Source organism: Anguilla rostrata, chromosome 7 (assembly GCF_018555375.3).
Source record: "Anguilla rostrata isolate EN2019 chromosome 7, ASM1855537v3, whole genome shotgun sequence".
NCBI lineage: Eukaryota > Metazoa > Chordata > Actinopteri > Anguilliformes > Anguillidae > Anguilla > Anguilla rostrata.
In genome coordinates this window covers 15413763-15436266 of record NC_057939.1, presented here as the reverse complement: position 1 = coordinate 15436266, position 22504 = coordinate 15413763, and the positions used below count along the sequence as shown (strand labels likewise).

General features: G+C 45.1%; 2 protein-coding genes across 17 annotated transcripts in view; one reads left to right on the top strand and one right to left on the bottom strand.

Moving 5' to 3' along the window:
• The first annotated feature begins 329 nt into the window (after positions 1-329).
• prpf18 (PRP18 pre-mRNA processing factor 18 homolog (yeast)) lies at positions 330-7902 on the top strand. Of its 2 annotated transcripts, XM_064343116.1 has the most exons (11): positions 330-500; positions 933-1010; positions 2083-2109; positions 3278-3379; positions 3888-4001; positions 4291-4437; positions 4607-4675; positions 5018-5158; positions 6346-6417; positions 6688-6843; positions 7336-7902. In XM_064343116.1, the coding sequence occupies exons 1-11, from the start codon at positions 435-437 to the stop codon at positions 7414-7416; spliced, it is 1053 nt and encodes a 350-aa protein (XP_064199186.1). In that variant the 5' UTR covers positions 330-434; the 3' UTR covers positions 7417-7902. The 2 variants fall into 2 exon arrangements, with proteins under 2 accessions (XP_064199186.1, XP_064199187.1); XM_064343117.1 differs by lacking the exon at positions 2083-2109 and having other exon boundaries at positions 331-500.
• A 4024-nt stretch (positions 7903-11926) lies between these two features.
• Positions 11927-22504, bottom strand: part of LOC135259135 (FERM domain-containing protein 4A-like) — a 148541-nt gene continuing 137963 nt past the window's right edge. For 10 of the 15 annotated variants that reach the window (XM_064343097.1, XM_064343098.1, XM_064343099.1 and 7 more), the window contains 6 exons: positions 22163-22219; positions 21393-21630; positions 20815-20979; positions 19611-20509; positions 17739-17835; positions 11927-16270 (listed from right to left, as the gene is read on the bottom strand). In XM_064343097.1, coding sequence (XP_064199167.1) covers positions 16168-16270; positions 17739-17835; positions 19611-20509; positions 20815-20979; positions 21393-21630; positions 22163-22219 — 1559 coding nt within the window. In that variant the 3' untranslated portion in view covers positions 11927-16167. Of the gene's footprint in view, positions 16271-16827; positions 17566-17738; positions 17836-19610; positions 20510-20814; positions 20980-21392; positions 21631-22162; positions 22220-22504 lie in introns of all 15 variants that reach the window. The other 5 variants (XM_064343104.1, XM_064343096.1, XM_064343094.1 and 2 more) reach the window with 3 other exon arrangements.

Sequence of the window (22504 nt, the reverse complement as noted above, 5' to 3'; positions counted from 1 at the left end):
TCAAAATAAAAAAGGATGAATTTGAAACTGACATGCTTTCCAGTTTTATGCATAGACAGCAATAGCTATAGCGCTAGTGAAGTAGCCAGCCATTTAGCTAAGGCACGGGCGCCACCAGTGTTGTTATTGTTGTTGTTATTGTTCTGCTTTTGCGCCACAATATAGCCTACGCTATTTTATAGCAAAATAAATACATTAAAAACATCCCATGTTTTGTCAACGAATAATATGAGCAATTTCTTTCCACCGTAACACCCGGATCAAGCCAAGCTAGTAAACCTTAGTGGTAAACGTAAATATTTTCATTGAACTTTGACCCTCCGATTCACGTTTTACCGGAAGTACATTGCTATTATTTCCTGCTGGTTTTTTTCTTGCTTTGGAGTTGGAGTATACTGTACGCAATTTAGAAATTCCGAATAAATATAAAAATCATGGATATTCTCAAAGCAGAGATTATGAGGAAAAGGAAGCTCCTCGAAGACAAAGAGCTTATTGGTGTAAGTCAACAAATTTGGCCGTATACTTAGTTAACTTAGTTCGATTGTGTGTAGATGCTAACACGCTGAAGATTTTTAGATAGCTAGCTAACATCACCAACTGGCCAATAATGAGCCAAAATGGAGCGTTAGCGGTACAAATATCTTGCTAATTCAAGAGGTAGACGCCATTTCAAAATATGTTTGTTTCCAAATGAAAGTTGTAAAAAGGCTTTGAACATGTATGGGTGTATCATGGCACCGAGGGACGATGGTAGTTTGCCACCGTGTGCTCACGACAGTAGCTGAGCGCATATTTAGTTTGCTTGCAGACGTTCGTTGTCGTGTATTAACACATTATTTATATACATATCTATCTAGAATAATTAGCAGCGAATAAAGATATGATAAACTGTAGTAACTGTCTCATGATGGTATTATCTTCTTTTACAGGAGTCAAAGAAATTTTTCAAACGATCTGAACTTGCCCGGAAAGAGGAAGAAGAATATTATAAAAAATGTGGATACAAGGTACAGTGGTGGTTTTCTGTTTACGCTCTTCAGCGCGAGTAGGACATGTTTAGGAAATGGTTTTCTTTCATATTGTTTCAGTTTTTTTTTTCAATTTCCATTGGCCCAGAGGTTTTGTTGAAAATGAAGGATATTTTATATACATATATGTCTGATGTCCCGGCTTTACAGTGGCTGATGTAGAGGCATAGTCTATGTCTAAGTCTAAAGGCAAGAAAATGCACTTTGAGTCACTCCAAAAGGAGCTTGTACTGGGATGTTATGCCTTCTAGAGGTGGTGCATGTGTATGATATATGGTTAATCTTCAAAAAACGAAATGCATCTTATTTTGGGTTGGAACTGTTTCCTATGGAATGTGCAGCCTGCATGCCCTGTGACACAGCTTCTCGTCACCATTACTGTATGGGTCGTTGGGAATGAAGAACATGCACTGCCTGAGAACTGAGAAGGAAATAAATACTGGCACAAATATAGAAGTACAGTTCTATGTTTGTACTTGTGAATCAGTAATATAATTAATCTTGTCACATTTACAAACTCTGGAAAAAGAATATTGCTCTGGTAGTTGCTTTGGAGTTACTTGAAGTGTGTTTCCTTGCTTTAGAACAAAAAACCTCAAATTATCCGTCACCATATATTGTGAAGTCGATTGGTCAGCATAAAATTCTGTAAGAATCTAAAATATTCTTCATTGCATTAAAAACTCTGTGGGCCGAACAAAAACATGAACTAAAACCAAAATAATGTATAAAAAACCCAGAAAGTGAATTATTCCCTTCAGGCAAAGTGATATGAATAATTTTTGAAAATGTTTTGCACATGGGGAAGAAAAAAACTAACAGTAAGCACTTGTTCAGACAATGGCAACACGAAATAATGAACGAGAAATTAAGTTCAACACACTTTCCTCAGTGCATGGCACACTGATATCTTGTTGACCATTAGGCGTAGCTCCTCTTCACTGGTCCACTCGCATTCAGTAGTGAACACCGCTACCTGACTCTTTCGTATCATCCTCTGTTCTTTGATACTAATGCTTTTTCTCCCTATCCTGTCTGCGTTGCGCTGTAGGTTGATAATGTGAAGCCAACAGGACAGGTATGAGATGACGGTGCACAGAGAGATGTGGTCCTGTTGAGTAGCAAAAGGCTGCATGTTGCCAAGATTTGATTTGATTCGTTTTACTTTTTAATGCACAGCATGATGAAGGAACCTTTGCATTGAAGTTGTTTTGGCTCAACAGCCTTGACTGCCTATGTTGCACAAATCCAGCTTCCGGATGCTAAGGCACCCCAGGCTTCAGTATTCTGAGACCTGTTCACAGGCTCTGTGTTCAGAAATACTGAACCTGCCTTCCGTTTGAGGAAACGCAAATGCTCTGCTTTTCGAAGGTGCCGTGTTGGTGAAGGACACATTTCCACTGAACCTCTGGCTGAAACGTACTGCTTTTTTTCTTTGTTAGACCCTGATATTTGTTGTATGTGACATGGCCTTGGTTTTTTTTTGTTTTTCATTTTTTTATTGTTATTTATTTATTTTGCAATTCTGTTTTTTAGTTGGAATCTAATAGGTGCATGTTCTTCAGAAAGCATGCCCCCAAACTGTATACTTTAAGGATGACCCACAAAATGAGTATTTCATGTGCAATTCATGGAATAAATGCAATGGCATTTAATAAATGAGTTTGCGAAGCTTTGAACAATATGAATCATTTCACTGTAGACCAACCATCGAATGTATTTTGGCTAGGAACTCTTGAAATGGGCATGGGGTGACATTTTGATGCACTGGTCTTTGTCTGCGTAGTGAATTAATTACAGGTCTTTGGAAATTCTCACATAATGGATTTAGACAAAGTGTAAGGTGTTTATGTGCTTAAAAATGTTAAGTGAGATGCTTTTGAGAATAGGCCAAGTATGCGCGTAAGATGAAGTTACTATCCTTCATTCAGCTCTTAGGAAGTGCATCTTGGGGATAAGAGCATCTGCCAGGCAATTAATAGTGATTGAGTGAGTCATGCTCTGCACTACCAAACTGGGATAATACCCAAGATTTATTCACTGGCCAGATTTTTAATTCCAGATTTTGTGGCAGTGAATTGGCATGTGGTTGAATATGGACATCATGATGTGTTTTTTTTTCTCCTTTTTTTCAATTATATTCTGATGCTTGTGTTCTACATGATTACATTGACCAGAATGAATAGAGGCTCAGCTGTGAAACACTTGTGTAACACTTGGGAAACCTTGTTCCTCTAATGTTTAAGATGGAGAAGCCAGAGGAGGCGGCGCCCTCCACCTCCTCAAATCCCGTGCTGGAGCTGGAGCTGACCGAGGAGAAGCTGCCCATGTCACTCTCCCGACAAGAGGTAAGACGGGGTCAGAAATGACCAATCAGACCATTTCATGCAAATATGAAAACGTATCCAGAGTAAGCATTTGGGCAAAGAATTCCTCTGCAGAGGAGATCAGTATTCCCGAATCTCTTAATATACTGGCACTCTGCTTTGTTCTGTTCTACCAGTGTCAGAGTGACCTTTCAGTCGCAGTTAATTTTCCATCGAATCCCTGGTTTCTTATGAGAAAATAAAGTCAGATGAATTGGCATTTCTGAATCAAGTCTGTACTTGCATTGACTTGGTTTGTTGGGTTCTCTAATTTGCCTTTTCTGGAGCATTCCAGGAATTTCACTCCTGTTAGACATACTTGTTAAATCCCGTGCGTGAAGTGCACCGGTGATCATTTTTAGGGAGCCTAGTTCTTTAAGTGGAGCCCTTTGGGCCCACCCACTCGCTGTGACATGAACGCACAGTGTTCAGGGCCCCTCTGTGGTGCCGTAGTGCCCTCCTCCCTGCTGACCGCTGTTCCCCCACGCAGGTGATCAGGCGGATGCGGGAACGAGGCGAGCCCATCCGGCTCTTCGGGGAGTCCGACTACGAGGCCTTTCAACGCCTGAGGAAAATCGAGATTCTGGCGCCTGAAGTGAACAAGGTAAGATTTGCTCTGCTTAACGGGATTAGAAATCACTTCAGTGGAACGTGGACTCTGGAGCAATTTATGGCATGTATTTAGCGTCTAATCCTGGGTTGGCTATGCATGATTAACTTGAGCTATTGGAATAATTGGTGAATGTTGGCAGGCAATTAATTTTGGCTTGTAATGCTATAGTGACCATTTAAGTCACTCAGGGTCATGGTGATAATAATAATAATAATAATAAAAATAGTAGTAATAATAATGTTGATGATGCTAATGTGGGGATCTGCGTCTGTGTGCTAAGGGCTTAAGGAATGACCTGAAAGCCGCCATGGATAAGATTGACCAGCAGTACCTGAATGAAATCGTGGGCGGTCAGGAGGCAGGGGAGGTGGACACACAGCACGACCTGAAGGTCCATGAGGAGAACACCACCATCGAGGAGCTGGAGGTGACCTCACACACCACATTAAGTACTGAGGAGAGAAATGGTTTGAAATGACGTGTTTGGATTTTCACAACAAAATACTGTGCCATAAAGAGTATTGCTTAAACACTAGGGGGCGATGTTTACTCTTTGCTGGTTTGGTTTCTCATTGCATTCATTACTGTGACCTTAGGCGCTTGGAAAGTCTTTGGGAACTGGAGATGATGATGGAGACATGGATGTCATTAACAAAGTGTTAAAGGTATGTCCTTTGTGACTTTCTTGAGGTCAATCAGATGGTTTCTATGAAATAACTTGCATTAATTGCAATAATAGTTCATTTTGTTCAGTTAATAGAGTTTTGACCTGTACAGTTGTGTGAGATGTTTACAAAGAAACAGTAGTGAAATATTAGTAAACAAATGCACATGAATTACCCGCTTAAACCTGCTTTGCATAGTTAAGTTTTATATAATTCATTTGCGGATGAGACGGGATCTTGCATAGCTTAAATTTGAATCCATAGCTTTCTCATTAGGATTATGTTCCTGCGCATACTACTATGACCAGCTCTGTAACCCTGTGTCTGGTCCACGCCCTGCAGTTCCTCCTGGGAGTGTGGGCCAAGGACCTGAACAGTCGGGAGGACCACGTGAAGCGGAGCGTGCAGGGCAAGCTGGCCAGCGCCACGCAGAAGCAGACCGAGTCCTACCTCAAACCGCTCTTCAGGAAGCTGCGTAAGAAGGTGAGCTTCTGCCCGGCTGCGACCCCAACACAGGGTCTCTCTGCGCGGCTCCCTCTGCATCCAGAGCACCGTCTGTCTGAAGTGCTTCTGAGTGGGGCCTGGAAATGTCTTCACCCTGTATGTAGCTTCAGTGGCACACGAAGCAACATACAAACTAGCGTTTCAACCCTTAGCCTCAAATGATCACTTTTGGCACTCCTTAAATGGTTATACCAACAAGGATTCATTAGAAAAAAGCCTGCTAGGGCAAATCAGCATTATGATTCAGGTAAAGGGAAGTATAACCAGTGTGAAACCTCGATGCAGTGAAGAGCTCTATAAAAATTACTTGGAGTGCAAATATATCCGGTGATGGATATAGTTTATTTGCAGAACAAGCAATTTCCCTGCAAACACACACGCACACACACACACACACACACATTTTAACAGAGTGTAAAACATGGCTGAAGGGCTGTGAATGTTTGCAGTTTGACTTCAAACCTGAAAATTTATTTTCTTGCCGAGCAGAAGTGTTGACACAATTGTATGGCCGTTTTCACGCGACGCCAGACTATGAAAGATGAAGGCGCAAACCAGCTGTCAGGGATTCAATAAAGTTCAATAAAATGCAAACAAACATTGCGCCCGCTTCTCTGCACTAAATAAGTGACGTTTCAGATTGCATGCTGATACTCTAACCAGCCTTTATTGTCTGGTATGGGTTAGAAATATTTCTCAATTTTCAATGGCAGTTTTTTCCTGTCAATTTTCATTTAGTGCACTGTCGGTCCCTACTGTTGAATAGAAGGCTGTGTGATAAAGGTGCTTTGAAGCTTCAGATGTCAAGAGATGATTAACTGAGATGATTGATGCATCACAGTGAGATTATTGATTAAGGAGGAGCTTGAACAGAGAATATAGCCTCTCCATAGTGCTGGAAGGAGGGAAGTCCTGGTTTTAAAGGACCGGAATGAACATGTTTTATTAAAGTTATCTTCACATTTTTTAATAATAGAATATGTAATGGCTTATGAAGGGTTGAATAATGAGTGTAACACACAGTATCTCTTGACAGAAGATAGAAGACCAATATTTACTGTATTTCATGAATGACAAGAAGGCTTATTCTGGACTTTTGATTTTGTCATTATGCTCACTCCTGCTGCAACCAGACCTTGTAATGGCTTGTTTTCCATCTATTTCAGATTCTTCCTGCCGACATCAAAGAATCGATCACAGACATCATCAAATTCATGCTGGAGAGAGAGTATGTCAAGGTATGGGTTTGTGTTTTAAGAGCACATTCAAAAGCACATTCAAGAATATGTAATGATGATAATAAGAACAGGCCATTCGGCTAATTTACGCAGTTCATTTACCTAATGGGGAAAAAAATGTAAGCGTCCCTTTTATTAGAAAATTGTGCGTTCATGCAGTAAATGGTGGCACTATATTTAGATAGCTGTAGAACTCAGAGCACAGGACTTAACTGAACATATTTGAAATGCGGTGCGGTACTGAGTCTGACTGGTGTCTCGGGTGTCCAGGCCAACGACGCGTACCTGCAGATGGCCATAGGGAACGCCCCCTGGCCCATCGGGGTGACCATGGTGGGCATCCATGCCCGTACCGGGCGAGAGAAGATCTTCTCCAAACACGTCGCACACGTCCTCAACGACGAGACTCAGAGGAAGTACATCCAGGTGAGAGGTCAAATGCACTTCACCTAGACTTTGAGGCCAGCTCTTGCACCTCGAACAAACAAGTGCAAGCATCAGGCCTGGATCCCATAATTATTTGAAATGCTTCCAATAGCAAAAGTCCGTGCAGATGACTAACTGTTCTGAATGAAACAAATAGTTTTTCCTTTCATCTTCAAAACAAATTTCTTCCTTCGTATCGTTGCATGTATTCTTTTAGTTTTTAACACACTCCATGGGAAATTCTAAGGCATCTGCCGGAGTGTTTTTACACGAGATTGAAATGCTATTTCCCCCGGGTCAGAAGAGCATTACAAAAGTTCTAGGTCATGCTGGGAGTTTTCTTTATCACATGTTTTGTGTGGCTGTATGTGTGTTTGGGTGCGATAATTGTTTTCAGAGATTCATGCTCTGAGAGCCCAGTCTTGTGCGTGCGTGCGCGTGTGTGTATACACATGCACACGCTAAAGCTCCTGTTGTTACCTTCCCTTCCAGGGACTGAAGAGGCTGATGACCATATGTCAGAAGCACTTCACCACCGACCCCTCCAAGTGTGTGGAGTACAAAGCCCTCTGATCTCCCAGCCTACTCTCCTGTGTCTGTGTGCAGAGGTCAAAGGTCGTCTTTCTGCATTGCAGTTTTATGCCAGTGTAAAAGGGACTGGTCTGTCTGTACAGCATCTTTTGTATCTCTTTGAACTCTACACGGTCATGTTCTTCGTTCTTTTCACCAACTTTCCCTGAATTATGGGATAGACAAGGAAATGTTGTTTTGTTTAACTACAAGGTTTGACCACCTTTGTTTTCATTTAGCATAGTATGATACATTATTAAACCAGTGTGTGTAAGTTTTATTATGCAGGATCTGGCCATTTGAATATGTTGAATATGCATAAATTAGTCACAGGTAAACAGCAGTATACATTCATGTAATTAAATTGAAAACTCACTTTGACCTTTTGCTTGTATTTAAATTTTTAGTGCTGGATAGAATAAGGCTTGCTTATTTAATACTGATTATGTCTATTTTTTAAACAGTAAAATGTTGCTTGGCCACACAAAATTGTTTCTGTTGGATTTTTTTTATTGAATGGAAGACATTTCCTCCTCTCTCTCTCCATGTGAGAGTGTGGTTGTTGGTGGGGGGCAGCAGTCATGTCTGCTCGCATCATCGGTGTGGAGAATTTGAGAAGACGCCGCGGGTGGGGGAGGAGGCTCAGAGAACAGCCATTGCTTTTTCTGCATGGAGAGACGTGCTGAAGCAGATTTAAAGTCAGAAACATTGCCCCGACTAAAGAAATTACGGAAGAAGAGGGTTCAGATGCTCAGAGCATATTTGGTGTGTACGTCTTCACACTCAAAGCAAGGAGATGATGCCTGCAAGAGCTCTGAAACTTCAGGCACCGTTGTTGGAACAGACTCTTAACAATGTAGGGACGATTAGAAGATTTCCAACACGTTCAAATACTTAATTTTTGAAAATCAGTTTTTGCAATTTTGCATTTAATAAGCTCAGATATAGGTTCAAAATACGAACTGCTGGTGCCAGACCTTAATAGTCACTTGATGGTGATGGGCGGCTCTCTGCCAAAAAGTGAAACAGATATTGCTCCTCTGTTGATCGACCATATTTAGGGGTGGGTCTGTATAGAAGCTGTCATCCCATTTATATACTCGTTCGTTACTGCCGCGTCACGCTCTTCCCGGTCCCCTCCCGGCAGACGGCCAGGAGGGTGCAGGGCGTCGGTAAGCGAGCGTGCCCAGCGACTGCATTAACAGGCCTGTCTCCACGGGGTGACGTGTTCAGCAGCAGGCTTTCTTGATTCATCCCTGCTATAGGCCTGGCTCGAGACAGGAGGCACTTGAAATGCAGATGGGAAAATGACTTCGTGCGGCGTTGCTGCCGTAATTGTCCATTCACAGCGGCACTTTTGAGGGCTCCGGCCAATTAAAGTGTCATCCGTTTTAACTAGTGACAAGGCCCGTTTTACAAGGCAAAGCCTCTCAAAATTTGCATCTGTGTCGGTTTTGGCATTTCTATTTAATTATTCTCGTCAAAATCGAAGTATTTGCATGTTGACATTTTTCTGAAACCTCTGAGTTCTTTCAAAAGCAATTTGTATTTTAGTCTAATGGAGAAAATTGATTGTTATGGAAAATATATTCTGTTCCACTTTCCAGTGTGGAATGGCTATTTTCCAATGTGCCACATACTGTCCCAGGGGACCCTGCAGTTACATACCACCACACAGGATTCCTGGCCACAGCTGGCACAAGCTTCATTCAGGAAAGAACAAGTGCCCCTGCTGAATGTTCTATTCTAGAGACCAAAATATGGATCATTTTAGAGTGCTGGCAACTGCCAGATTACCAGTACACCAACCAACATTATTGGTTAAGTAATAAAAATGTCGCCACAGAGGGAGACTGTTAAAATGACAGCCAGTGTCTAGCAGAGCAGAGAAATGCGTGCGTCTGCAGGATTTTGTTTACGGCAGTTACTCTGGCGCGGTAGGCTAATTATCTTTAAATGCCAACACCAGTTCTCTTAATTAGACCACAGTAACCAATCTTTATACTCTGTACGTAAGAACAGCCTTCAGCTGCCATGCATGAGCTTATGAAGAAATGAGTCTAAATTCTCAGATCGCACAAACGATTGGGCTACATAATAGGGGTTCGCCTACGTTCTGGGGTGCGCGGGGATTGGACTCGGCTTTGCGACCGAGGGCGCCTGAAACTGAGGGAGCTCAGCGTGAACAGGGTCCCCGGTTGTCAACAGACCACCGCCTGCAACGCGGAGTCCGGCGGTGCAGCACGCACACCCAAACCTCGAGCAGCTTTCTCACGCCACGCTGATCTAACTGCTTGCAGCTGTCCCGAAGGCCCGAGCCAGCGCCGGGGAAACGCTGTTATGATAACTGGGTTTCATTAGAGCGCCGAAGGGGGATGGGGGGATGGGGCTTTTTGCCGGGTGTGCCAGGGGCTGTGGCGTCACAGAAAGCTCTAATTTTAAGAGAGAGGGGTTCACCTAGACAAAAAGGGGTCTCCGTATCTGTCTCTCTCTCCATTGGCTGACTGGGATAGTTGCCAAGCGGCGTTGTAGAAAAAGACGTTTCTGGCAACCACAAAGGGTGTAATCCATCACCTTCTGGGCTGGATGTCTACTTGCTGTCTCTATTTTAGTGCCCGTCAGAGGGGGGGAAACACAGGGACAGTATGATTAAAAACCTGACTGTAGCCTTTTGTACTGGTGCGCAACTGGACTGTGCGGAATTCTTTATATTCCCTATGTGTCAGTGTAATTTAATCAGATACAGTAAGGATGAATAGGGTAATGTTCTAGTTTTCCATGTCTTAGATTTAAAAGAAGGAATGATTGCGGAAACCTTGTGTGTACAGTTCCCCTTGTGCAAAAACACAAAAAAAACAAAATTCCATTTCTCAGGCTTAGCCGTGTCACAGATGTGTTTGGCTGAATAGGCAAACAATCTGTTTCAAACCAAACCAGGCTGTGTAATGCAAATACGCCAAGAGCAAGATTAAACAATGAACAATGGTCTTTGTTGGATAGTTCTGCATCTTTCCACTTTGCTGGACGTTGAGCTGTTGCCTTGAGCAAACAACTTGCGGCATCTGACCTGCAGCTCTCGAGAGAAGATAGTGACCTCATCTGGATACTTGTAACGGAGGTAAACAATAGAGACACTGCTGAACAAATCGCTGTAGAAAGTGAGAAGGGTAAACATTCTTAGGTAAACAGTTGCCTGATTTGCACACAACCTTCCGGAAGATCTTCTGAGGTGGTCCTGCCGACCCGCAGGCCACTGCTGACTAGCCCATTCATACGCCCTGGCAGAATAATGATCCTCTGTTTCTGGAGGCCACAGTGTCACCGTCATCTCAGGAAGAAAAAGAATCCAGTTCCTGTTCATCTGGGTGGTGGAGAGAAAGCTATTGATCTTCCATTTCGGGGGCTAAGGGGTGGTCCAACTTGAGTTTGTCCTCAACCTTGGACTTGAGGGGTTTGGATCCTCAGCCAGATGCAAGCTCGGAACGATCATTGGGAGTAAGGCAAGACGTTCAGTAGTTCCCCTGCAGCTGCCTGTGTGCTTTTGGATGTGTGCCAAGCAAGCCCTGATCACCTTCCCAGGCTCCCCCCTGAGTCATACAGTGAAAATGGGGGCCACGGATGTGTGGCTCCACACCCTCAGATGGAGCAGAGGGACCCGATGCATTTGGCACAAGTGCCATTTTGGCAGATGTGATTTATCCAAATGCATCAGTCATCTCACGGCCCTGAAGTCAGATCGGGCCTGCAAATAGCATTGTAACTATATCTATTATTTTTCCTCCTCGAGCCTCAGGTTTCCTCCAATGGTACATCTTCAGTGGTAGATGTTCAAAAGAAATTTCTTTGTAAATGTAGATAAATGTAAAAAGGGGCCTTTATGACTATTTGCTCTTAAACAGCAGGCTATTTATGTGCGCAGATATGCTGATTAAGTAGAACTTTGAATCTCCAGGCACACTACCTTTTATATGAATGGATCAGTTAAACAATGTCCCCTTGCACAAATGGCAAAACTCTGTTCCCAGTGAATAATAATGCGTGTGTCACTGTAATGTCCCAAAAAGTATTACGTTAAATAACAAAACTAGACTTAAGGAATTAATTCTCAATTTAGCAGCACCATTATGCACCCTCAACTAAAGAGATGTTCAGAGATGTTCGCACCTGCTCCCACTTCATCCAAACTTGAAGGCTGTCTGTGGTGGGAAATAATTCACTTCATCTTAGCAAAGGCATTTACCCATACACATTTAGCACTGCTAGCTTACAGAACTCATTTTTGTGCAGTTGTTTTGTCCAAGTCGTAATACCAACCATAAGAAACATGCCTCCAATTACCCATGCTGTGAATATCAAGTGTGCAGAGTCATTAGGGATTCTACTCTCTTACCGTTCCACTAAAGGACAGGGTAATTGATTTCAGCATGGAAGATGCATACCAATTCCAGGCAACATGCACGAGATCACACTGTTCTGTTCATCTGGAAAACAACAGGGACGAGTCTCACTTCCATTTTGAGAACATTCAGCAATAATTTATTTTCATAATCTCAAGAACCACCAAGTTTTCTCATCTGGAAAAATTCATTATCGGTTGCCAACAACACAGTTTGAAAAAATGTAAAGTTACTATACAAATTCTTAATAGAAAAAAAGAATAAATTAACAGCGGAATTTGTTTCTCGTTACAATTCCACATTTTCTTTCTTCTACAACATATAGCTTTTGTTTGGTTACAGTCGAACAGAACCTAACAAAATCCAGATACATGCTGTACTGTCAGATGGAGGGAGAGTTTTAGTTTAAAACTAAAGTCCTTCATTTTGCACAACTTATATTAGGATTATTGATGACAGTAAAAGAAATTCCACACCTCATTCTGTAGCACCTGAAAGAGTTGTTACTATGCCTGAACTAAAATCTAATACGGATTTACCTAAAAAATAACTGGACATCAATAAAACAACGGTCAATGGGTTTTTTTTTTTTTAAAGACAGCCTGCCTTCCACTGCTGTAAATGATGACAGATGTGTTAGTTTATCCTTCTTTATATATAAAAAGTTACTTTTATTCTGAATAAATACAGCAATGTTGTGATGGTGAGTAGGTAGAAGGTACGACACAGTTTTGGATTTGATGATCATAAATTACCACAGGGTTATGGAGACAGAATGGTCCTCCCTCAAGAAGGGCACTGTTTAAAATTGACAGCCACTTTCAGTGATTTGTTCCAGGATCCACAATGTACCTGTGTAACATGCTTTGGAAGAAACAGGAAATGTCCTTCTTGGGCACTGAATGGGACCTCTTCATTTACTACACTTGGAATGTCAGTAACACACCAATATAGTGTGAGGGGCTAACATGTTAAGGACTTTGACAATAATCTGGGAATCTGTGGACAAATGGGACTGAACAGTGATACGTTTACAATTCATACTCTCACCATAATTTAGTCTGCTCAGAGATATTCCTTTGAGCTTCAAACTCTGAATTCTAACTGAAATTTGAGGCCTGCCACATTCTCAGATTATCCTGGTTACATGTTCTGTATTGCTACAGCAACCCTGTAGTCTGTACAGACCTGTAGGGAAGGATAACCCTCCAGTCTCTTGTATCTCTACCAAACACTACTCTCAACCCCCATCACCACACATCATATAATGTCAACCATTTTGATTGGCAGAAAGGTGTGCTTTATAATACGCATTTAGTTCCTAAAATATAAATTCAATGCAAGTGTGTACATGTGGGGGAAGGAAAGTCAGACGTATGGCTTCCACATATCTCTATTTTATCCTGTTTTGTATAGCCGATGCTATAAAGAACCTCCACCAAGTCCAAATGTAATGACAGATAGCTCAACACGGTGGCGTAAAACCCTGTTTTCAGTGGAATATTACCACAACTGAAGTAATGAAGCAAGATATATTTTACAACAGTTCAAACCCAAGTAACTTCTAATATATCACAGACCCCCACCCCATATATCAAGTCCCTCAGCTTTGTTTTAAAACAATGATACAAATGCATTGTCTCTGCAGAAGTGCATTTTTCCAGATACAAAAATGTGCTATTTTCTCAATGTGGAGAGAGAGAACACAACGCTGACTATAGCAGAGGTAGCCAACCCTGGTCCTGGAGTACTCCTATGCATGTTGTTTTTTGTTCCACCCAATCTCTTGATTAATTAAGGTTTTTGAAATCAAGTGTTTTAGTTCCACAATTTTTTTCTGAAACAGATTTTCACAGTCTGGGTTTGGCTCATTTCTATTTGTTTCATTTGTTTTGTTTCCAGTACGAGATGTCCACATTTTCAGAATCTAGGACATAAACAATACTAAATGTAACCAAAAGCATTTGTTGCCTGAGAACTGATCTCACAGATTAAAGTCCTTAAATGAATATGGAATATTCATTACTTTTAACATTAATGTTTGACATAAAATTGCAGGACCAGAGTTGGAAATCCCTGGACTGTAGTATATTTTAAACTGTGAAATATCGTTGACCCTCAGACTGTTCTCTTACAACAATATGCTATTTGTGCAATAACATCTGCTGATGAAATCTGGATAAGGCGTAGTAAAGCAGCATGCATTGATGATCTCTTAATGACAGCACCCTGATAGTCCATCACAGTCTTTCCAATGTTCAGTAAAAAAAAAAAAAAAAGACAGCCTTGTTTTCAGTGAGACATAGTGCAATCTGAGATCACTGAACACTGGGGTTTACTGTATGAAAACTTCCTTAGCAATGATGAACTGAATGAACAAGAGGTATGGATTAGGCTAGCATTTGTGGGGTTTATTGCCCCAATTGTAGTTAATATCATTTAACCAGAAGTGATGTTAAAGTGACCACAGTAGCATAAAGAATTTTATTCTACCGATACGTCTTAATGCAAAATCTCTTAAGTCTTTCATTTTCTTTCAAATCTGAGCATTTCGTGTTATTAACATTACTGAACCAAGACCTAATTGTTGCAATAGCATGCCTTGTATTCAGTGCACCTCCGTTCATATTCCCAAGGGCTTCGATCAGAGAATGCTTCAACAACCTTTTCAGGTTGTGGCTACATTGCAGGTTATGTTGCAGTTGCGGTGACCAATAAACCAGGCCAATAAACCACTGGTAAAATACGGACACAAGCTGTACTTGATTGCTGGCCACTGCACAATGAGGCTGCAGCTCAAAAATGTGGCGCTGTGATTGGTAGGACACAGGTGGAGAAAACGCGACCTCGTGTCTACCTGCATACTGAGTACTTATAGGCGGTTAGCACTGTTGGCTCATTGACTTTCTGCTGCATGGCTGTTTACAGGCCACACAGGTGATAGAGCACCATAGTGGACTGGCACTTCTGTTGATCCGGAGTGAGAACTTGGGCACTTATGACACCCTGAGACAAGGATCCTCATAAGGGTACCTCTCACCGCTAATCACCCGCTAACACTGGACTCTAAACAATCTAATTAGTCACTACATTGGCATCTGGACCACTGTGCAAACGCTGAGATCTGAGGTTCTGAGATCTGATTGGCCAAATCTCTCCTGGCTGTAGACAAATACCAGAAACTCTTTAAAAAAAATGCAGTCTCATCTTACCAAATTATATGTGTGGGGTCACGTGACAGGAAAGGCATGTAGAAAGGGTTTGAGTGACACCGAAACATTTAAATGAAGCGACAGTTCCAGCGATCCCAAGAGAGCTGGAGACGCAAACGTACATTGACGCTGTTCCTCAGTTTTGTGCGGTTTCAGTGGGGGAGGGATTCACCGTGCAGTGCCAGGAAGGCAGTCACGCAAAGTCAAACAGATCAGTTCCGGCAGAAACATTACCGTTACGGCTAGGGAATCCAGCACTGGAGGGGAGGGGGGGGGGGGTGTCTGGACCATGCTGGACACTGTGCTGTTTAAAAGCTGGTGCTGCTTAAAAGGATTGGTCAGGGTCAACCTCCATCAAATCCTGCGTTCTTTTAGGAGAGTGGATCTTTGGTAGTGGGAGGGGCTCAGGAGATGCACTGTGGCGGACAAAGACTTATGTGGGGATACTCCAACAGGGGGACGCTCACACAACATCCAAGAGGAAAACTCCTCCTTAAAAATAGTTTGAGATTTTCAAGAGATGGCAAAAATCTGTCTTTGCAGCTATTTTTTTAAGGAAACAAAACTAAAAACTAAAAAAAATTAAAAATCATGTATTGGTCTGTTACAAGAACCTCCATTTCAACCCATATTTTTTCCAGATCCTCTGGTTCGGGCTGAGGAGTTTCCGGAATGATGAAAGAGTGTGCTGTCATTGTCAAAAAAAGAGAGAGGTTAATCCTGGTTGAGCTAGACGATAGGCTCACTCTGCAGTATGGAGATATCAGTATTGCGCTGGAGATGGATTATGTCTGAGCGATCAGACTTGTGGCTTTGTGTCACAAACTCCCACAGTGGTTGGAAGGTTCCGGTTTGTGCATACAGCGGTTGCTGTGGGCTTGTTGGGGGGACTTGGTGCCCGCCACTAGGTCTGGGGCCTGGCTCACGGTGCTGTCCAGTCCTATGGGGCAAAGGGTCCCAGAGTCCCCTGCTGTATGAGGGGAGGGGGAAGGGTCGAGCCCACGGCCCAGCGCTGGGCATGGGTGTGATAAGGGGGGGGGTGCTTCCAGAGGAGGGCTGGTCTGGGGGAAGTTCCGCCCACAGACTCACAAGCCCGGAGGATGCTCGTGTGAGGGGTGGAGGTGGGGCGACAGTGGTGGGGGGGGTCAGACCAGTGTCCCCGGCTTGGCCTTCTCTCGTCCATACCACTGGACGTCTGCCAATTCCGAGTACAGAGGACTGTCCAAGAAACATTTGTCGTTGTATGAGCTGGAAATTTGGAAAGAGACAGACACAGTTATGGCTGAGGAACTCCACATTCTGTATACCTTGCCTTAGTCTTCTCACATGGTGGATCATAGACCAGGAGGCTCAGCTCTGATTAATGGGATGATGATGATATACACCAGTATGTTTGAATCCAATAAAATTTATACCATACACCACTGCCTCCACTGAGACTCCTGAAAAAACTATAGCTCATAGACTCACCACCACCTTATTCTCTCTGTAGGAAATATTACATACTCAAGAGTCCCATACACTATATATAAAAACATAACCAAAGTTGATTAATATAACAGGCTGTGGAGTGCATCTCTTAACATTTCAGGCTGGTGCAATAATCAAGGACAAACACACAATTGCACATTGATTCACCTGTGGAGACATGAAGCTAAACATTCAGAAGCAGTTGGAAGACTGCAGGCAAGAGAGAGCAAGAGACAGAGGACTCGACCGCATTTGACAAGGCCGGCAACTGCACAGACGCAGGCCGGGTGCATGCTGGGAGATTACGGCCACAGGGGAGGGGGCCCGTACCGTACCTCTATTCGTCAGTGCTTTGGTGGGCTGGAGAATGAGGTCGGTCCTCAGTAGTAGGAGAGCTTCCTGCCGTGCCTCTGGACCCAGGGCAGCAGAGGGAGGCGCAGTGAATTAGTGAAAGGGCAGGAACAGCAGAGAGGTTAGAGGAGGTTAGCGCAGAATGGTTAAGAGCTGACAGTTCCAGCAGAAGCCTTTAACGGTGCAGGGGCAGAGCAGGTGGAGGTGTTACAGGAGATGAGCTGACTGTTTTCTGTAGAAGATGCTGGAACACCTAAAGCGCTACGCCAGGGAGTTTGCAGTCTCATCTGAGAAGGGCCAGTGTGGGTGCTATCCTTTGTTCTAGCACAGCACAAAACACCTGTCTGAACTAATCAACTAATCATGGTATTTAATCAAGACTGATTAGTCCAATAAGGTGTGTTATTGCCGAGATACAAGGCAGAACATTTCAGACAAATGAAAAGTGACGCGTGTGCTTAATGATGGCTGACCTAGGATCAGTTTTGATCTTCAGCACATGGGTCTAGATTAACATACACTAAATGGCCTCTCTCTCTCTCTCTCCTGGTTTCTACTTCAGTGCTATTAATTGAATTTATTGCTGCGTGCGCATATAAATATACATGCATATTGTTGAATAAGTGTGGCGTGACTGGATTAAGCCATGATTGTGACTGCATGTAAGAAGCAGGGCAAGGGACCACTAGAGCCTTTCAGGTATTAATCCCAAATGAGCAGGGCTATGTGAACGAGAGGAAGAGAGGAAGAGGAAGTGAGTGGGCAAGCAAGGAGAGAAAAAAACAGTGAGTGAGAGAGAGTGAAAGAACGGAGCTTGCGAGATAGAGGTCTGGTGGGAGTTGGGGAATGGGGGGACCGAGAGAAAGAGCCAGAGGAGAGAGGGCTGGAGACTCACCCGCTCTGCCAGCTGAGGATGTGCTGGGGGCTGCAGGGGGGCGTGGCGGCCAGCTCGCTGGACGGGGTCGCGCTCCGCTGGCTCTGAGGCGAAGCGGCTGTGGACACACACACACACATACACACGCACACACACACACAAACACGCACGCACGCACGCACGCACGCACGCACGCACGCACACACGCACGCACACACACACACACACACACACACATACACATACAGAGGGGTTAGACGGATTCTTTGCGAGACTGCTTCATTTAAGATATAAAATTAATTGGACAGCAGGGTAGTATAATGGGTATGGAGCTTGTCTTGTAACCAATAGGTCACAGGTTTGATTCCTAAGTAGGACACTGCTGTTGTACCAAGGTACTTAACCTGCATTGCTTCAGTATATATCCAGGATGCAATGTAAATGGATGCAATGTAAATGCTATGTAAAAAGTTCTGGACAAGAGCGTCAGCTAAATGCCTGTAATGTGCAGTAATGCAGTAAAGCTACTTGGGTGGAGTGGAGGCCCTGATTAATGGACTGTTCTTGTTATTCTTCACTGCTGTGGGATGCTGGAGAAAGGCACCGTGCATCTGTCCTATGTGCCCAGAGGAAGGAGACAGACCCTCACACCGGCTCCTCGGAAACACTCGCCATCTCTCTCCATCAGTTATTCACTGAGCCGGCACCCTTGTCAAACGCAGCATGCATTTTTCATTCTGTTTATGCCGCGTGATATATTTACTGCCACTTCAGGTGCGGTGCCTTGCCCGACAACACAACAGCATTAATGAAAAACAACACGCGGGCCCTCCCTGTGCCTTTGTTAGGGACCACTTTGTGTTTGGCTGAGGATTTTCCCCAATCAATTTCACTGGCAACAGATGTGATTTGACATCACAACAATATGCAAGAATCTGAAAAATTGAGTGTAATTATTTACATTACACTTGAATTTAATGCATTTGGCAGACGCTCTCATTCAGAGCGACTTCCGATTCATTCATTCGTTTAACATCCCACCTTCTATGCAGCAGGATATTCAGTGAAGCCATACAGTAACTTCCTACAATGGCATTGCCCCTCCTGGGAATCCAACCTATAACCCTGAAGATGCAAGCCCAGTTCTCTAACAACTGCCACCCCTAATCATTTAAAAATACAAGCACATTGAAAATAACACCGATTTGATATGATTGGAATATTGACATTCAGCATAATGTTTAAATAACATTTACAAAGCAGTTATCTATGGGAACCCAACTAAACAGCGTAGGATAATGGTATATATTTTATGGAGGAAAAGCATCATATATCGGCTCTCTTTAAGCCATGCTAAAAGCCTTTTAAATGTAGCTGCTGACAAAACATTTTATGCAGGTGTCAGACAGTAAAAAGTTGGCACATCGAGAGGCTTAAAAAAGACTGCACTGAAGACACAAGGCACAGTTGTCAATCCCAAATTTCGACATTTCTGTAACCCGGTGCAGGTAGTGTAGTCTGTGTGTCTGTCGGGCAGTGTGCATGTCCTCAGTGATAGTTTTCACTGGCTGCGCTAGGACTCCAGCGCTTTCTCAGCTGTTAAACTGACGTGCTCTTCCACTGGAGAGAACAAAGACTCAGTGTGCAAGCTCCTCTTGGGGAGAAGGGCTTTGTTCCTGTGATTTTACTCTCCGGTTACAGGAGCCTTCACTAGACAGACAGTCTCCAGCACACGCAATCCTCACATGTCCCTGTTCTTTAAAGCACCATGACGGGACACACTAGCAGGAACGTGCTCCAGTGGGCTGTGGTCTACACACAGGCATACGCGAGCGCACACGCGTGCACATGCACACACACAACAGGACAGGCATTTCAGCGGAGGGGGCTCACCTGAGGCGGCCTTGGCCTTCCTGACGCGCCCGTGTCCCGCGGCGCTCTGCAGCGTCCCGTACTGCGAGCCGCCGTCCGAAACGCCGGACCCGCCCTGCTCCCTCCTGCCGTGCTCCTTCAGCGACCCGGAGGAGCGCTGGTACCAGCACCTGAGCTCGTCCGAAACCGCCGTCCTGCTCACCCCGCCCCCGCCCCCGCCCTCCCGGCCCAAGGAGGGAGTCCGTACGATCTGTGAGCGGGACGGGGTCAGGCGCCCCCCGCTCCCCCCACCCCCGCCGCCGCCCTCGCCCCCCTCCTCGGCCCCGTGCCAGGCCTCGCGGTACATGCCGCCGGCCGTGTAGGAGTTGGAGGTCTTGAACTGGGCCTTGACGCTGTAGTGGCCCTCCTGGTCGCTCTCCAGGCTGCGCACCACCACCGGGGCGGCGCTGCCGTCCACGTACAGCGGGTACTCCTTGATGCGGTACTGCGAGGACGGCTGGCTCTGGCTGTGCAGGTAGACCCCGTGGTGCCCGCCCCCGCCGCCCACGCCGTTCTTGGCCGCCAGGTTGGGCATGCTGCCCGAGTTGGAGGAGCCCAGCTGGCCGGCGGACTTGTGGCGCTGGCGCTGGCGCTGCCGGGCCTTGGAGGGCGAGTCCTCGGCCAGGGTGGAGTAGTTGGGGTTGCCGGCGGAGGAGGGGGCGGCGGGGTAGTAGTGCTCGGAGCTGGAGTGGCTGGCGCAGGACGAGCAGTCGTCCAGCGGGTCGGACCCGTTGCTGCTGCGCGTGCCCGGCGTGCAGAAGTCCGGGCTGCCCGTCTCGGGCTCCGAGCCCAGCGGCTTGCCCTGCGACTCCAGGCTGGAGCTCCGGTTGCGGAAGTGCTGAGCCAGGCTGTGCAGCCGCGTGGGGCTCAGGTCCACAGACCTGCAGCAGGGACAGCATAAACTCAGATCAGTTATGAGAATGGGTCACACACACATACACACACACACATATACAGTATATAATAATATACATTTAGAATACATAAACGCATTATTTTTAATATCACTGAATATGACGGGAAAACCATTTTTTCTCTTTACATCATGTTTATGACCCTTATCCAGGTGAGAGTTCCCATATTCACTTCCACAGATGAAAAAAGGGATGGGATACCGTTTTAACACAACTGTTCACTATGCTGTTAAAACCATGTTCTGTGACAGTGGACCGGGACGGTGGCTGACCTGGTGGAGTGGACGTAGTGCGTGGCGCGAGTCCTCAGGTCAGGGGTGGAGGGCATGCTGGACTGCGAGCTCCAGTGGGGGAGGGTCCTGACCGGGCTGCTCTGCAGGGAGGAGCTCCCTCCGGCCTCCGAGCAGCTCCCCGTGCTGGGGAACCTCCTGTGGCTGCTGTGGAGGAGAGACACCCCTCAAAAACAGCACTCCTCTACCACACTCTAAAGCATACAGTACCTCTGGGAACGAAGAGCGATTGGTTGAACCAATAAAGCACTTGAAGACTTGAAAAGGGCCACTGCTTTGAATGTGCATGGTACGTCCAACTGAGTAAGCATGCTCTGAAACAGTCTTACATATTCTTTAGAATTCTGCCCATTTTAGAAATTTTAGGAAATACAAACTCCCACCCTGATGAGGCATGCTATTGGACAGCCAGGGCAGTTGTACAGTACATGGCTGCATTGTTGGTGTTCATTGATAATCCTCAGTGTGGACCTCCACCATATGACCTGGCAGCGCTGGACACCAGCAGAACTCCCGCATGGTCCGGACCAGGTCGTACCGGTGACCAATGGCGGACCCACCTGGAGTGACCGTGGGAGGAGCGCTTCTTGACGCGCTCGTAGGGCTCGTCCAGCGAGGACTCGCTCCACTTCTTGGGCTTGATGGGGGACTTGTCGTAGTCGCTGCGCTGGTAGTGCAGGTGGCGGAGCCCCTCCAGGGACTGTGGGGGCGGGGGCCGGCCGTGGGAGGGGGGACGGGGCGGCAGGCCCCTGTGGGGGGAGGCGGCGGGCGAGAAGGTGACCGTCCCCTGAGAATCATCTGGGAAACACAGGAAAGGCCTCCCTCAGTACTTTGGGAACTCTCAAAGCGTGTAAATTAACATCACATTATGAGCTAGTCGTGTGTCACACTCGAGCGCGAAATGAGAAAAGCAGGTTGTTCCAACATGAAGGATATGTGTGACACTCCAGCAGCTTGTAATTCAACCCTGTCACAAATGCCCTAAACGCATCAATTCATAACATTGAACTGCTATGCTCTTAAATGGTGCTCTTAAATAACTTAAATATGACTACCATACTGACTCTGAAGCCAAAAATAACACAGCAGAATCCTCAGTCAATACTGCTGTCTCTCTCACTGTCTCCTTCCCCCTCATTTTTCTCCAAACCTCTTCTCTTCACTGATATGCATACAGCGCTCTTTGTGTGCATGAACTATGCCTTCTGTATCCACAGCAACAGCTACATTTACTTGGTCTAGAAGGGCAATTAAGAGTGGGTGTCGACAGGGTCAGCCATAAACGGCACTGAGAGCACCATCATCAAAATGGCCGATCGGATCGGCGTACCGTCGTCGAGGACCAGAGCGTCTGACAGGGAGCTGTCTTCAGAGCCGAGATTCGCCTCTGTGAAGAAAAAGGGGGGCGGTCAGAGCAGCTTGCAAAACTCAAAGGCTGAACCAAAACCGATTCTGATTTTCTCATTACATCCTGAATGTACTCTCTGTTCTCCCTCTTCCACTGCAAATACAACAATGATGTGGCTCAGGAGCAACATTCTACCAACAGTACACTTCAGCTGCAGTTTATATAGCAACTGAGATGGATGGAAAAAGGTGACAAGGTCAGCAGTCTGTGATGATGGTGCCTGCTTTAAAACTGCCTTACTTATATTATTTATATGTTTATGAT